This window comes from Xenopus tropicalis, chromosome 4 (genome assembly GCF_000004195.4).
Source record: "Xenopus tropicalis strain Nigerian chromosome 4, UCB_Xtro_10.0, whole genome shotgun sequence".
NCBI lineage: Eukaryota > Metazoa > Chordata > Amphibia > Anura > Pipidae > Xenopus > Xenopus tropicalis.
The window spans coordinates 138,873,838-138,891,731 of record NC_030680.2 but is presented as its reverse complement, the minus strand read 5'-3'; the positions used below and the strand labels follow the sequence as shown (position 1 = coordinate 138,891,731).

Genomic DNA, 17,894 nt, shown 5'->3' with positions numbered 1-17,894 from the left:
TCGATTTTCTGATTTTGTTAGATCTCAAGTCTTCCTGCCCCCAAATATTTTATCCATTAAATTTGTCTGCTAGGGGTACAGCAAAGCTAAACTAGCACAAAATGAATATTATTCAACAGCCATCAGTGTCCCTCTATTTCCTTCATGTGCCCAGATTCTGTACAGGGGGGTAAAAAGAATGAAAAAGAAATGGTATTAAATTGCTTGCAGGCCAGTATGCATTGTGCAAAGCTTTGCTGAACTCTGTCTATGTTTTAGACATCTCCATTTTCGTCTTTGCCTTTGTATGTAATTGTGGGCAAATCTAAAGATAAATGTTTGAAAAGTGCTATAGGATTGCCCGGGTTTGTCAGGTCTCTGAGCTCCCTAATGAAGCACTGCCTGCATTTGGCAGGGCCGACATTCACATACTGTATGCAACTTAGGCCCCCTATGGGTAAGTCCTCCTTCAGATCAGAACTCAGGGACTTTGCAAGTCCCATTTTGCAAGATTTGCTTTTAATCACAGTTGCCATTGGTCTTTGTTATTATGTTCTAACCCTTTGCATTTTATGTTAACATGAAGTGGTATCCCGAGTTGATGCCTTTTGCAATTCGTCTTCTTTTTAATTCTGTTGTTCACCGGAATTTTTAGCAGTCAATTAGCGTTATAAATTGATAAATAGATATATTGTTCTGTATTGTTCCATTAGTTCAAGCCAAATGATTGGAACATTAGAAAGTGAGCTGCTGCTTCTCTTTAATTCCTCATCTGGCAGTGCCCCATACCCTGACCAACATAGTGCAGAAGCAAATAAAATGTTGAGACCTGCCCAGATGATGAATCGTACAATATCTACAGTATGCTGATCATCGTTGGGCTACCATACATTGAAATCAGTAAGTGTTTGGTCTTAAATACAAAATGCAAGCGTTTGGGGCTGCTTGGGGCTCCAGGCATTGTCTACATCAGTGATCCCCAACCAGTGGCTCAGGGGCAACATGTTGCTCCCCAACCCCTTGGATGTTGCTCTCAGTGCCCCCAAACCAGGTAGTTATTTTTGAATTCCTGACTTGGGGGCAAGTTTTGGTTGAATAAAAACAAGATTTCCTACCAAATAAAGCCCCTGTAAGCTGATAGTGTGCATAGAGGCCCCTAATAGCCAATCACAGCCCTTATTTGGCACCTCCATGAACTTTTATGGTGCTTGTGTTGCTCTCCAAGTCCTTTTACATTTGACTGTGGCTCACGAGTAAGAAAGGTTGGGGACCCCTGGTCTACATCATGCGGAAAAGTTAATTATGAGGTAAATAAGAAACCAGAGTCCTTGTGCTTAGCGGCCAGATCTGCACATCCATGGGTTAAGCTTTTACAAGTTTGGAAAGTTTATTTTTTTCCTGTTTGAGAACTTCTAGAGCACTTGGGGATAGTTCTTTGTTATCCAAAATAAATATTCATTAGCAGCATCTATTGCATTGTGTTTAAAATTGTGCTGGAATAAAGCTGAGCTGTTTGGTTCATTATGTTTGGAAAATTGGCTAACGAAGCTGCAATTCTGTGTCGGGAGCATTGGGGGGCCCTGATTTTAGGATAGACAATAACGTGGTGCCAATCCGGTATGCAGGGTGAACAGAGAACATAGTATATATAACAGCAAATTGATCTTCATTCTGGCTTTAGATAGTAGTACATGCTTTGTTTAGATTTTAGTTTAGAGTTTTAAAAAACGTAGTTAATGGAGAGATATTAGGGGTTACTAACACCCCAAATGCAAGAGCAATGAAAGGTACCAATTGGATAAAAATTCCTGAAAGAAGCTCAAGTTCGATGATGGGTAGCCAGGCCCGGACTGGTAATCTGTGGGTTCAGGCAAATGCCAGAGGGGCTGCTGTAAGGTGCCATAGACACTCACTATTTATTGGGCTGGTGGGGGGGGGCTGTTTGGGCCTCTGTGTACTTGAAATGCCAGTGACCTCAATGCAAGGGTATGGGGGGTGCCAGTATCCTAAAGGTGTCCTTGCAACACCTTATCTGGGCTGTAAGAAGCACCACTGACAGAGGCAGCTACACCGGTGCTGCTGCTAACGATTTTAGCTGATTGGTGCAGCTCTGACCTGATGCCATTGCTGGAATCACTGCCACTCCTTGACCTGAGAGTAATTAAATATAATCATTTGTGTGCCGTCCAGCTGCCTCCTGTACTTCCGCTCCCATGTAGGCTGCAGAATGTTCATTATTTTCCTGCCTGCCGTTGGATCACACGCTCTTCGGTCTGTTTCCCAGCTGTGGCAGCATGAAAGTCTGGGTTTCACTTAATCACTATTCTGATCATTAAACCTCCCAAAATCTTAGGAAACTCATTTCTGTACTAAGAATACCTAAAAAAAAATGTCTGCCGTTCACTGTAATGACAAATTCTGAACCTATAAAGAATGAATTTAGAACGCTTCACTTTGAAGAACAAATTCTGATTATATTTCATTTTATTGGAATATCTGCCTCCTTATACAGTACTGAAACAAGGCAGATTAGTCCTAGACTATATATCAATGCCCATAGAGCTTTTACATTTCTGGGTGCTCAGTGTAGTTTTGCCTGATGAAGATATACAGCAGTATGGGGAGTATTCGGCAATCAGATCTTTTGATAAATGTAAACACTATTTGGTCAAACGTATCAGGACACCTGCCTGTCTGACATCTATAATGTCTGTAATATATTAGTAAGTTGCTCTTTATTTGCTCCTATAACAGCCCCATCTCTTCTGGGAGGGTTCCCACTATTGTTGGTGGAAGTTAATTCCATTCAGCCACAAGAACAGTGAGTCAAAGGTTTGGGCTTTGATGTTAGGGATTCATCCCATAGGGCTTTATTTTTGTGTGTGTGTGTGTGTATATATATATATATATATATATATATATATATATATATATATATATATATTAGGAAAGCGGAATAGACCGGCACTCACAGGCTATTTAAACATCAGAGGCTTTAAACGATTAATAGAGAAGTGGGGTTCTTTATTAGTCCGACGTTTCAGTTCCTACAGGAACTTTCATCAGGGACAGCAGTGTTGTACAACATAGAGAACGCCTTTTAAACCCAAAAAGGGCGCCAAAGCTTGTTGCTAAGCAACAATAAACATACAGGACTTACATATACAGCAGTTAACAAACATAAAAAAACATATATAAACGTACCAGGGCAATCATATAAGCGTGCCCATGGATGTGAGCTAGAGGGGTAGGTGGAGGGAGTAAGGGGAAACTGTATTCCATTGCACATGTATCATTACACATCGCACCGATCCGGTGCTCAAATATATGCAGACAGTCAAGCGCTATGGAGCGCCTTACAGCAGTCCGCATTTCATAATCAAGGAGAAACTGCCAGCGCCACGAACCCAGCCCCTTTGTATGGGATACACACCTGTCACCCGACCCAGTCCCTGCCGAACCCGTCCGTGTCCATATGTGAGCCGCTCTGCATAGTTACCGCTAGTAAGCGGGTGGTTGCTAGACAACCCGTCCATAGTAAGCGGACATAGCAGTCCGTGTGCATAGGCTGTGCCATATCAGTTGGCGCTTCTAGTGGCCACATCTTTAGCTTGGCCCAGGGTGGTCTTCAGATCCACTGGTCCTTTTACTAAGGTTCAGAGGTCTGTGCCAACCCTATTTCCAGCTATGTGGTTCAAACAAGGAAATCCCCCAGGGGGGGTTTTATAGTTCAGCCGCACCATTTACTAGGATGTTGATTTATATTGCAGAAAGTTTAGCCCTATTGTAGGGCCCACTCATTATCAGCAGGGGCATTATTAACGGACCCGGGTATGGAGAGATGTCCCCACGCGGGGCGCCATCAAAAGTGGGTATCAGGATCAAGAAATACAGGGGGCACGCCTGCTGCCCCACGGTGTGTAGTATCTGGGAAACATTTGTGGCAGAAAGTTAGTTCCGTAAGCAGACTTGAAGTATGTGCATAAGACAGAGGTGTTCAGGGAATGCCTAGCTAAGAATTTGGACAGAATGTATCATGCAATGTTGCAAAATTCATTACTTAGTAAGGAGAATGTAGCACAAGACAATGCAACCATGTGTAAAGGGGCAGAGGGACATTATTCATATGACCAAGGGAATGCAGAGTATAATCATAGGGAAAGAGAACATTATGCTAGTCAGGGTAACATTATTAAATAAAACAGCCAAGGGGTAATGTCTCATTCAAGCCCCGTGGGGCCACACAGTCCAATTTATAGATCCAACGTGATTCTCGACGGAGAAGGGCCAAGTCCCTGTTGCCTCCCCTAGGGAGGGTTGGCTGATGGTCTATGGCCATACATTTAAATGTGGGAAGGGTATGGCGCATAAGCAGAAAATGTCATGCAACAGGCTGATTTGATTCCCCCTCTTTAAGGGCCTTGCTGATGGTGGACCGGTGATTGCCAATCCGTTCCCTGAGTGTGGTCACAGTTTTGCCCACATAGTATAGGCCACATGGGCACGTGATAATATATACCACAAACGTTGATAGGCAGCCCAATCTTGAGCGTATTTTCAGTCTCTTACCCGTATGGGGATGTGGGAAATCAGGTCCAGTCAACATACACCTACAGGTTACACAATCAGGGCATCTATAGCAGCCAAGTTTCTGAATGGAGGATAGCCAATTCTTTTGTTTGGAACCTGATCCTCTAAAGTCTGTTTTTACCAACAAGTCTCTCAGGCTATCACCCCTTTTATATCCCATCAGGGGTTTTTGGGCCTGGTATAGGGACAGTGATTCATCTTGATTGACCATAGGCCAATTCTTATGGATACTGTTGGATAATACTTGAGATGTGGAAGAAAACGTAGTGGTGAAAATAAGTGGAGAGGATGTTCCGTCGTGTCTCTGTGTCTTGTAGAGAAGTGTGTCCTGGCTATGTTCGAGAGCTCTCTCCAGTTGTGTTATTAAGAGTTTTTCAGTATAACCTCGGTCAAGGAATCTTTCAAACATTTCTTGTAGTTGGATCTTGGCTGTGTCACTCGAACTGTTGTTTCTAATCACCCGCAGAAATTGTGAGTATGGGATACCCCTAATCGTTGTTGGGGGATGGTGGCTAGATGCATGGAGGATGGAGTTTCGGTCTGTAGGTTTCCTGTATAGTCTTGTGCCCAGTTTCTGCTGGTCCTTAAAAATGTTAAGGTCCAAAAAGTCAATATTGTCTCTGTCAAAATTAATGGTTAATTTAATAGGACAATCAAGGTTGTTCAGGTACTCGTGGAAGGCAAGCAGTGATTCCTCATCCTTAGTCCATATCAAGAACAAATCGTCTATGTAGCGAAAATACACCAAAATTGTTGTATGTAATAAAGGAAGTAGGTGGATTGATTCAAATTGTGCCATATAGAGGTTGGCGTATGAAGCCATGGCCGTACCCGAGGTCTGTAGATAAAACTGGTCTTCGAACCGAAAGAAATTTCTTGTGAGTGTGAGTTCCAGCAATTGGAGCAAAAATTCTGTTGGTGTGTTGCTAGTATTGTTAGTGGTCAGGGCCTCCCTCACTGCTCCTATCCCCTGGTCATGTGGTATCACCGTATATAGACTGGTGACGTCCATCGTAACTAGGATACAGTCATCTGGGATAGTGCCCAGTGTCCTCAGTCTCTTAATGACATGTGTTGAGTCCTGAGTGTAGGAATACATGTCCTGTACTAGGGGCTGTAGGAAGGAGTCAATGTAAGTAGAGACAGATTGGTATAGGGAACCCACGGCCGAGATAATTGGTCTACCCGGGGGAGAGGAGAGGGATTTGTGAACTTTGGGCAGAGTATAAATAATTGGTGTACGGGGGTATTCCGTTGTCAGAAAGTTATGTATGTCCTTAGGGATCCAGCCTGCCCCCAGGGCCATGGATAGACATTTATCAAGCTCAGCTTTGAACTTGAACGTAGGATCTCCAGGTAGTAACCTGTAAGTGTGTGCGTCTGAGAGTTGTCGTAACACCTCCTCTCTGTAATAGGAATAGTCCAATAAAACTATCGAGCCCCCCTTGTCAGCAGGTCTAATAACCAAGTCGGGGTCTTCCCTGAGTGTGCGGATGGCTTGGCGCTCCGATGGGGAGAGGTTATGTCGGACCCTGTGTGTGTCGCCTGCCTGTTTTGCTTCTAATGACAGTACCTTCCCAAACGTGCGTATCGTGGGGGGAGTGTTAGAGGGTTCAAAAGTGCTCTTGCCTCTAAACCTGGAGTGTTCTTGTGTGGGTGAGTTTCTGAAGTGTTCTTTCAGTTTGAGTTTTCTTTGGAACCTGTGTATGTCAACAAGTGTGTCAAAAGTGTCTGGTGGGGTAGAGGGGACAAAAGAGAGCCCTTTGGACAGAAGGGAAATTTCACCTTCCGTCATAACATGTTTGCTAAGATTAAAGATTATGTTCTCTTTCCCCTTGGAGGTTTGCTGCTTGTGTGCCCGCCCCCCACATCTGGTGTGTCTACGTTTCCTTTGTCTTTTTGGGAGCGGGTTGTTACCCCTAAAAAAGGTTTGGGCACTGTGCTATTGTCGGAGTCAGTGGATTGTTCTGAGCTATCGATTGTCTGCAAGGACTTAGGTAATCTTTTCCGTCTCAATGGTCTATGGTTACGGGTGTCGGTTTTGATACCTAGCAGCCACCCGTAAACCCGTTTTTGTTTGTAGTCATCTGACACTTTCTTAAGTTTGTTTTGTTTAAAATTAGTTAGGTCATGTTTATACTTATCAACAGTGAGCTGTAATTTGTTTAACCAGTCATTGGTATTGTCAGTTTTCAATAAGTCAGTGTATTGTGTCTCCAACAGATTAAGCTCATGCCTGACTGTGGAGAGTTCACCCCCAACCTGTTCAATAACTAGTAACAGTAAGTCAAATGAGCAGTGATTAAGGATACCACACCATTTACTACAGAATTCAGGGTTATTACGGCCTATAGTGGGTATATTGTTGATTCTGAAACCCCTAGGGATCAGTCTTTGTCTATGGTAGTTAGATAGATATACACCATGCAATTGAAGATCCAGTTCCCTTTTCCTTAGGTGTAAAATTTCATGATACATATCTGTGGTTGATTTACTCACAGCAACATCCAGAGGGGTTTCTGTAAATAATATCCTAAATAATATCCTATCTGTAGTCTTGAAGGTGAAGTCCTGACTGGTATCCACCGAAAAGGATACTTGTGAGACACCTTCATCCATTTCCTCTGTGAGTCGGGCGAAAAAATCAAGAATGGTCCAATCTTATGCTGGGTAAAAAGCCGTGTTGTAGGGAACCTCCGTAGGTCAAGCAGATAAACTAATGTGCGAAATGCCAACGTACAAATAATCATAGGCTGGGTGCTGCTTCAAAATCCAATATAGGTACAAACAGTTCATAAGCTGCACACCAAAAGTCATAAACGATACCTGGGTGCCAGGGCAGTGTAGGAATGTCTAGGAAAGCGGAATAGACCGGCACTCACAGGCTATTTAAACATCAGAGGCTTTAAACGATTAATAGAGAAGTGGGGTTCTTTATTAGTCCGACGTTTCAGTTCCTACAGGAACTTTCATCAGGGACAGCAGTGTTGTACAACATAGAGAACGCCTTTTAAACCCAAAAAGGGCGCCAAAGCTTGTTGCTAAGCAACAATAAACATACAGGACTTACATATACAGCAGTTAACAAACATAAAAAAACATATATAAATGTACCAGGGAACTAACTTTCTGCCACAAATGTTTCCCAGATACTACACACCGTGGGGCAGCAGGCGTGCCCCCTGTATTTCTTGATCCTGATACCCACTTTTGATGGCGCCCCGCGTGGGGACATCTCTCCATACCCGGGTCCGTTAATAATGCCCCTGCTGATAATGAGTGGGCCCTACAATAGGGCTAAACTTTCTGCAATATAAATCAACATCCTAGTAAATGGTGCGGCTGAACTATAAAACCCCCCCTGGGGGATTTCCTTGTTTGAACCACATAGCTGGAAATAGGGTTGGCACAGACCTCTGAACCTTAGTAAAAGGACCAGTGGATCTGAAGACCACCCTGGGCCAAGCTAAAGATGTGGCCACTAGAAGCGCCAACTGATATGGCACAGCCTATGCACACGGACTGCTATGTCCGCTTACTATGGACGGGTTGTCTAGCAACCACCCGCTTACTAGCGGTAACTATGCAGAGCGGCTCACATATGGACACGGACGGGTTCGGCAGGGACTGGGTCGGGTGACAGGTGTGTATCCCATACAAAGGGGCTGGGTTCGTGGCGCTGGCAGTTTCTCCTTGATTATGAAATGCGGACTGCTGTAAGGCGCTCCATAGCGCTTGACTGTCTGCATATATTTGAGCACCGGATCGGTGCGATGTGTAATGATACATGTGCAATGGAATACAGTTTCCCCTTACTCCCTCCACCTACCCCTCTAGCTCACATCCATGGGCACGCTTATATGATTGCCCTGGTACGTTTATATGTTTTTTTATGTTTGTTAACTGCTGTATATGTAAGTCCTGTATGTTTATTGTTGCTTAGCAACAAGCTTTGGCGCCCTTTTTGGGTTTAAAAGGCGTTCTCTATGTTGTACAACACTGCTGTCCCTGATGAAAGTTCCTGTAGGAACTGAAACGTCGGACTAATAAAGAACCCCACTTCTCTATTAATCGTTTAAAGCCTCTGATGTTTAAATAGCCTGTGAGTGCCGGTCTATTCCGCTTTCCTAGACATTCCTACACTGCCCTGGCACCCAGGTATCGTTTATGACTTTTGGTGTGCAGCTTATGAACTGTTTGTACCTATATATATATATATATATATATATATATATATATATATATAATATAGGGTCCATACAGAATGGGGAAAGGCCAGTCAGGTTCTTTCCCCATTCTGTATGGACCCTGCTTTGGGCATAGGGACATTGTTGTGCTGAAACAGGATGGGGCCTTCCCCATTATGTTGCTACATGGAATATCTAAGAATGTCATTATATAATGTGTCAGCAGTGAGGGCTGTGGCATAAATAGCCAATTCCAATCATCAGACGGGGTGTCTACATACATTTGGCCAAATAGGTTGCACCAAATCATTTCTGGCAGCCAGAAGGGGGGAGAGTAATGTCAAACGTGGCTTCACCGGTGCAAAAAGTGCTCATGGAGAAGACCCCCCTACTGTCCATGGCCGTGACTATAATGGAATCTGCCTCTCAGGGTTCACGAGGGAGGGATTTCACCCTAAAAAATGAGTTTTCCAGCCAAAATGCACCCAGTGTGCACACTGACAAATGGGTGCTATTGTAGTCAATGGCATTAGGTGGGGGCAGTATTGGCATTATTTTCCGCTGTTGTTTTGTGCTGGCAGAGAAAACACCACAGGTTACAGATGTACAATATATTATTTAACTCATTATATTCTTAGTGTTTTAAATAAAATCATTTATTTTACCTACATTTTATCATAACAACAAAAAGATACAATTTCAGTTATTTTACAAAAAAAGTACAAATGTAATTCCATTAAAGCTGCAATCGGCTGTTCCTGCGCCTCGTGACAGTCCCATAGGACGGATCTCCCCCGAAATAATGTTTTCAGCCGTTTGTTCCACGCACTGGGCCCCCATTATCTGCCTTCATTTCAATGTATCATTATTATCTGTTCGTTATGAGACATTTCTCACTGCCTATTACTGTAATCCCAGGGGGCTCTAGGGAACTTTCATGTGGGATGGGATTTATTTAGCTGATTCCATTGCTCGAACAGTCTAATATATTATACTTAGCCATGAGGTGTTTCATTGGGAAGCACTAGCAGAATGTGCCGTGGATGACTGCTTAAAGGGGAACTGCACCCAAAAACAACTTGAGCTTTTTGAAAAGTAAACATAATTTCAAGCAACTTTGCAATATACATCAGTTTAAAAATACACAGCCTTTTCATTTAATGTAATAATATGGTTTGGAACAGTTCCCTAAGCCCCGCCCCCTGTTCCCCTGCTGGTCTGGCTGACTACTTTGTGACTCAAATAAAATGTAACAGTAGTCGCCTGTCCCCAGCCTGCCTTCAGCCTGCATCCTCCCAATCCCACAATTCCCTGCTGCACACGTGATGTCAATAAGGAAAGGAACATCCCAGTGCAATGCATTGTGGGTTATGTAGTTCCTGCATGCTGTCTGTAAGCTGTGGAGAAGTTGATACAATTTGTAACATCAGTGTTTTAGTCCCTCCTCCTGTGTGAGAGGGGAGGTGGGAAGAACTGTTTTGCAGCTGGATTTCAGCATATAAAAATGGTATTTATTCATACATTTTGAAGGAACAGATTACAGTGATAGGGATATTAGGGGTTTCTGTGTTGTGTGGGGCTCTTTAACACATTTTGCTTTGGAAGCCGGAGTTCCCCTTTAACTAGAACATGCTTTGTTGCAAAGCACTAGCAGAATGTGTAGTTGACGACCACCTAATGTACCACTATAATGCAATGGAAGTGCAAATGCCACCGAACCACCTATATTATTTTTTCTTTTATGTTTAATAAATGGTGTAACTCTTCTGGCACATGTTCTTGTCTTTATGCACCGTTGTAGTCTTTGGCTAATAGTACCCTGTGTAGGTGATATATAAGTTTTGTTTTGTGAGTAGCCATGCTACCTATAGAGTGGTGCCTTTGCTTCTATTCCAAGCAATAGTGTGGGTTCATTTTTGTATTATACCTTTGCGGTGTGGTTTGGTATTGTTTGTGCTTTGTTCAGATTTATTGTCTGATTTATTGCCACTTAATGTATCCGTGCTACACTGCATGGCCAAAAGCACCCAGGCACCATTCCCAAACCAAAAGGATTACTATGAAGTTGCTCCTCCCTTTGCTGCTATAACAGCTTCTACTGTTCTGGAAAGGTTCCACTAGATCCACAAGATCCACAAAAGCATTGTAATATACAGATTAATAATCTGACCAAGTTCAGTTGGGTTGAGGCCAGTGTTCCATGCAGGCCAGCCAAGTTCTTCCACTCCAACTCAACAAACTCATCTGTATGGAACGTAGGAAGGACACAGTCAGAAAGAATATCATTGTATGATATAGCGCCACCTGGGCCAACATAGATGCCTGCAGCCTAAATGGCCAAATCCAATAATTACACTTTGCATCAGCATACTTTTGCCCATATAGTGTATTTTTGGCCAATTTGGTAGTTTTCCAACAATGCTCAAGAGTCTTATGGAAATGTTGTATTTTAGAGCAATCAAAATAATTCGTATGAGGTTGATGTTTGGAGCTGGGAACCTGTTGCTGAATGCCCTCCTCATTTATACCGTATCTAGTAGCGCTAAGTCTATAGCAACTGGACTTTCTAAGAAACACTCATCCAAGCGGCTTCTTCAGTCCAGCTGAGTGGTAGGGAGTACCACAGCATTTTAAACTCTTAAAAGGTAAAATCACAAATGTTAAGTACCCCCCCCCCCAGTGATTGTAATCACTTACCTTGTACCCTGGGCTGGTGTTCCTATTGGCAGAAAATCGTTCCAGCCCGGGGTACATGCAGGCAAGCGTTCCTCTTCCTTCCTCCTCATTATGATGCTATCCTGGGGCCCACACATGCGCAGTACAGTAAAATAGCCAACTTGTTTGTTAAAATGCCGCTTTTCACTTTACCGTACATGCACCAACCTGGGGTATCTGGTAAGTGAATACAATGACTGGGGGGTGACTAACACCTTGGCACCCCCCAGTGATGCCACCTTTCCTCCTTCTTTAAGGGTAACAAAGTCACCGATATCCATTGTGGTACCATTGTTACCAAATCACACTTTTACACCTGTTAGTTTCCGCAAACAACTACCTGAATGAGTTCTAAGAATGGATGTTGGTGAGTGCCGATTTGGGTCCTTTAGACCAATTTGGGAGCTTGTCTGTGTATGGGCACCCCCGACGGGCCTACCCGACTGAGATCTGGCCTAAAATTGGCCAGATCTTGATCGGACAGGTTTGATATTCCATCAGATCAGGGGCCGCATTGGATCTTTGATGCAGTCCTCTGCCCGACAGCACCTATGCCCACCTGTTTAATTCCATATCGCCCACCTTAGATGGGCATATCAGGAGAAGATCTGTATATCATGACCTGGATAAATGAGAACCTTCATGGACCTTCTAATGCATGTATCTAGCCATTCTTATTGTGTATTTCTTAGGCACATAAACCATAGAGGTTGCTAAGGATTTCTCATTCCTGTTCTTGCCGTGGGTTTGGTTTCTATGCCACTGCTTGGGAATGCATGGATAATACAGAGCTTTGCATCTTCAGCTTCACTTGCATCTACCTAACGTTTTGGTGCATTTTTAGCGCACTCCCCCACAAAGGGTTATTTGCAAAGAATGTCTTATAGAGCCTTTTTTTAAGAATTCACAGCACAGTAATTCACAATTAGTTAGAAATCTTTTAGAGAATTTGTTTCAAGGCCAAAGCCAAGTTTTTCCTACTCTGAACGTGCTATTTAGGGAAATTTGGACCTGGACCAAACTCAAGCACATAATTAGTCATTGCTTAAATTCTATTTTTTTTCTTTTTAAAAAATATTTAACTGCTTCCATCTGCTCCCAAACAAGACCAAAAGATAGACTAAAATGGGATTGCCATGATTTGTGCTCTTCCAAGTGCACCCTACTGAGCTGCTGAAGGGTCCATGCCTTGGTGGGCTAGTCTCTGCATGACTCCTGGCTTTGCAATGCCTCAGTGTTTTTGACCAACTTGCGAAGAGCTCCTACTCACCCGGTGGGCAGCATAGCATGTGCCTTGGGCTCTCTTCCATTGATTTCAGGTGCCAGGCTGCTGAAAAACTAAAAAAAACTATGGCAAATGGCAACTCCTAAGCTATAAAAAAAAGGGACAGGTCCTTTTAACAGAAGATTAAGTTATTCTACAGTCTTCCCTCTCTTTCTTCGCCTCAGATCAGCGGACCATTCCCTGCCCGGATCTTCCATCTCTACTGATTATGGCAGCTGGCAGATGGTTTCAGAGGGTGAGAGTATTCATGACCATGGGATCCTGAGCGCCAGCACCTCTCTCCCCTTCAGCTTTCCGGATGAGCACCCTAAGACTTACTTGTAAGTGGGATCAGAAATGAGAAGCTCAACTATTTACTGTTGTTTTTTTTTTTGAATATCAAGCCCTAGCCAATCAAAACCCACAGTAAGAATACTTTTGCCTTATAATTGGTCTCTAGATGAGCCATGTCCTTCAGCTAATCAGCAGTATCAAGTTCTTCAGACTTCCTGAACTAAATCATACAATCCAATTCCATAATTCTTTAATTGCTTGTTAACAAAATGATTTTTTATCTATAGAAGGACATTTCTTATGTTTATTTAGAAACCTCTCCACTATACTGAGGTCTCATTCTTCTATATTTGCTAGAGAACTTCTTCTTGGTCTGTTTCTAAATCTTCTACTGGTTGTGATGGAATTTTACTATATAATCAGTGAGGAAATGCATCATATACTGTCATTTAAGATAAAATGGCCACAAAGTTAAGTATCTTTACGACTTAGTGTTTGCCCTAACGCCCAATATCTGTTGGGAGTCCTTCTCTCTACTTTGTCCCATCACCCTACGATTATTCGATCACCCAGATTCAACGATTTTGCCTGCAAATCATAACTACTGATTCTTCTTCTCCTGTCTTAAATACTGGATTACATGTAGGAATAAGTTCATATTAAAGATATTCCATAGCTTTCTCTATTCCCATTTTTTTAGCCCCCGTGCTCCGAGTTCATAGAAACCCAAACCTAATTCATCTGAGAAGAGAAACCGTAGGCACCGTCGTGAATGTTGATTGCCTTTCTTTCCTCTCAATCATAAAATCTAATATTGTGTTTAATGGCAAGGCCCTTGTGCTAATGACAATGGGACCTCCCGCAGAATATTACCCCAACGCACCGCAGGAGATAGATCACCGGCGTGTTTTTCCAGACCAAGAGAAGATAATTATAAGCTTTACTACTGACTTAGTCCCAAAATGTTCTCGCAAGCTGGACAGATGGGGAAATGGAACAGCTGCAGCTAAAAATAAGCACCTGGCATTTGAGTGATTGTCAGCACTCGAGCAATATAAGAAAAGAGCTTTCGGCTAGCAGCGTCCCCCCGGACCCACAGGTTCATTCTTGGTGCTCTACTTTACCTGGCATCAGAAATGGCTGATCCTGCAGAGCGGCACAGTCGGAAGCCATTAGAACGAGATTAATGTGGCATTATTACTTGATCTTAATTTGGGTTTCTGTTGGGAAAAAAAAGACACGTTTCTTCAAAAAATCTGTCAGTGTTGCCTTTGATTAAAGGCTACCGTATGTAAGTGCTAGTGTGACGAGATGGGGAAAAAAGCCACCGGTTTCGCAAAGCAAGAAACATCGCGTTTGGTGCCAGATTTCATCATTCCTTCTGCCAAGCTGCTCAGCTCCTGTGGTCGGAGATTACGGAGTTAATTTAGCATGGCAGAGAAGAAGGGGGCCATGTGGTGCTGTACCCCTTTTTTTTAAGAAAATTCAGTTTTCTACTGAAATCAATTTTCAAGGCATTTGTTTTAATGTTTTAATTTGCACCAATAGTACATACATCAAACAGACAGACTTGCCATTACAATCATAAATTGGGTAACTTGGAGTGGAGCTGCGCCCATTCTGTGACCCACCCCAGTAATTATAATTGAGCTATCAAACATCAAACTACCATAACCAATGAGAAACTTGTACTTTCCTCTCCTGGGGCCCCATTCATTCCCCCCTGGATTATCCTAAATATAGACTGATTGGGGCATTTGTAGGTGTCCTCCTACATTTTATTTGTTATTGTTAGGGGATGTCTCCCTGTAGCTCCTACCAAAATACATGTTGTATGGGGGGCATTTTTTAAAGTGATTTTCCATTATACTTTGCAGTGTTTTTGCATTAATCATTGATAACATTGTGCCGCACTCTTTTCTGCCTTTTATGGAGACCGGCCAAACTTACCCAGACACCTGCCTGTCCCAAGCTGAGAGAATTAATATGAAGTTGTCCCCCCCTTCCACTAGATGCAGGATTATTGTTAGTGGGATTTGCTTCTACTCAGCCATTAGTAGTATTCGGCACTGATGTTGGGGATCAGACCTGGCAGTTGACATTCCAAGTTTATCCCACAGGGGTTCCATTGGGTTGAGGTCAGGGTTGGGTGCAACCAGTCAAATTCTTCCGCTCCCATCTCAGCGAACCAGTTTTGTATGGACCTCACTTTGCTTCCATTCAGCCATTAGTAGTGTTGGGCACTGATGTTGGGGGATCAGACCTGTCAGTTGACATTCCAAGTTTATCCCACAGGGCAGGGGTGGCCAAAACGTTAATCGCGGTCCATTAGTCGACCCCCCCCTGGATTTCTGGTGGACTGCGTCGAAGCTGGGAAATGCGGAATTGCGGTGGTTCTGTGTATTTATTGGGTATGCATACGTACGCTGCATGGCGTATGTATGCGGGGAGAGGCCAAAAGTCGACCACCAGGGGAAAAAGTTTGGGCACCCCTGTCAGTTGGGTTGAGGTCAGGGTTGGGTGCAACCAGTCAAGTTCTTCCACTCCCATCTCAGGGAACCCATTCTGTATGGACCTCACTTTGCTTCCATTCAGCCATTAGTAGTGTTGGGCACCAATGTTGGGGGATCAGACCTGGCAGTTGACATTCCAAGTTTATTCGACAGGGGTTCAGTTTGGTTGCACCCAGTTTGGTTGCACCCAACCCTGACCTCAGCCAGTCAAGTTCTTTCACTCCCATCTCAGTGAACCCATTCTGTATGGACATCACTTTGTGCACAGGGGCAGTATTGTGCTGAAACAATAAATGACCTTTCCCAAACTGTTCCTACAAATGCCACTATGCACTGTAGTGTTAAGGTTTGTTTTCAGTGGAGCCAAGGGCCCATACCATCACAAACACATCATGGCTGCATGGTACTCAGTAGAACAGCACCCCGAGAAGGTTTAGTGAATAGGAGCACCTTTAAGAGTGAATTGCGCCCCATTTGTACCATTATTAAACACGTACGACACAAACAATAGGTAGAACCCATTTTCATCCCTGACCCAAAGTGAAAACTGCCCTTTAAAAATGCATTTATATTCTGCAGCCCAGTACACAACGATCTTAAGTTGTAATTTGATTTAATTCAAGTATCTGATGTTCCTGCGTTTCTCGCAGTTCCTGCTGTGATGTTCCCCTCAAGTAATAATATTTATCGTGTGTAATTGGTGTGACCGTTGGCTGTTGCTAAGGCAAATTCTGGGTTTTTTTTTGGTTTTTTTAAGCTTACCTGATTAAAAGGAACAGAGTGACAGTGCCAGGGAATACTGATGGCTTCAGAATGTTCAGTACAGAACAGGCGAGACAACTCAAAATGATGATAATTATAGGCCCGGACTGGCAATCTGTGGGTTCTGGCAAATGCCAGAGGGGCTGCTGTAAGATGCCATAGACACTCACTATTTATTGGGCAAATGGGGGGCTGTTTGGGCCTCTGTGTACTTGGAATGCCCAATACCCTATAGGTGTATATTATTACTTGGAGTAGGAGGTGCCAACCCCATTACTGATACTCGGCTGGATACCCTAACGGCACTGCACTCACAGCTACTGCCTGTCCCTGGCAAATCTCCAGTTGTATTCATAAATGTATTCATTTATTAAAGGGCACCTCTATGTATCTAGAGGTAAAGTCAGATTAGAAAACCCATCAATGTCCGTATTGTTGTGATCGAATTCACTGTTGCAGACAGATTGTCAGAACATTGCCCTGAAGGTTGTTCCTGCAGATTTGTGTTCATTACAGGGTAATAATTCATATTCTGGAAGAGATTTATAATATCGCTCTCCACAGGCTATTGGACCTTGAACAGGGGAATCCCTATAGTTGGTCATTTTTATGGTGTGTCTGTATAGGCTGTGAGCAAACTCAGGGTGCCGTTCCTGTGGGACTGGGCACATTTCAGGGTACTTGATAGTGATGGAGGGATAGAAGGATAGAAGAGTTGGGCCATGGGGTATTGGTGGCCAAGGCAATACTACTTAGCCCAGTGCACTGCCTGTTCAGCCCCCCACCAATTGGCTCATCGGTCCCTCTCACTGCTTGGTTGACTGCTTTCTTGCTTCTTCCCAGCTGAGTGTCACCCTGGCATTGTTCCCCCCTTATTGTGCCTGCGCTGCCTACCCCTAGTTCCAGCTCTAATGGGTGGCCTGAATGTGAGGGGTCTGCTGGTTTATCTGTCGATGGGGCACTTTCAGAGTGATAAATCTTTGCCCTCGATGACATCCTGCACAGGGTTGGACTGGGCCAATGGAGCAATGGGAAAAAACACAGTGGGCCCCAGGACTGGTTGGCCCCACCGGCCCAGATCCGATCCCCGGAGCTCCCGACGGCTGCTGTTCTCCCTTCCCTGGTGCACCCAAAAGTAACTATATTATACAAGCGCTTGGGGAAGGGGGTTGGTGAGCAGCAGGGGTCCTTTGGGGGTGTGGGGGCCACAACAGGGGCCCCTGGGGTGGCAGCCCTGGTGGGCCTTGCACCAGTGTCGGACTGGCCCACCACAATACCAGGAAAACTCCCAGTGGGCCCAGAGGTCAGTGGGCCCTCCTGCTCCTAACCATTTGGCCTGCTTCATGATCATTCCCTCTTTCTGAATGGGAACAAAGGGGGGAGATAGACGGAAGGATAGATGCTAGCATGTAAATAAAAGAGACTTGGAGAATAAAGTGGTAGAGTGAGGAAAGGAGAAAAAATAGTTTGGGCCTATGGTCTAAGCTTTTCTGGTGGCCCCTGGGGTCCCATTTCGACACTGCCCTTGCACCCGCCAGTCCAACTGTGTTGATACAGGTCATAGAAATGCCCCAGCTCTCCAGACCAAAC

The 17,894-nt window shown here is 43.9% G+C and overlaps 1 protein-coding gene across 3 annotated transcripts in view; it reads left to right on the top strand.

Moving 5' to 3' along the window:
- The window catches only part of mtmr14 (myotubularin related protein 14), a 67,577-nt gene that overhangs the window by 48,181 nt on the left and 1,502 nt on the right, over positions 1–17,894 (top strand). Inside the window, exons 18-19 of one of the 3 annotated variants that reach the window (XM_012960369.3) lie at positions 12,921–13,076; positions 13,730–14,468. The exons of 1 other annotated variant lie outside the window; for it this stretch is intronic. In XM_012960369.3, coding sequence (XP_012815823.1) covers positions 12,921–13,076; positions 13,730–13,751 — 178 coding nt within the window. In that variant the 3' untranslated portion in view covers positions 13,752–14,468. 3 annotated transcript variants of the gene reach the window in all.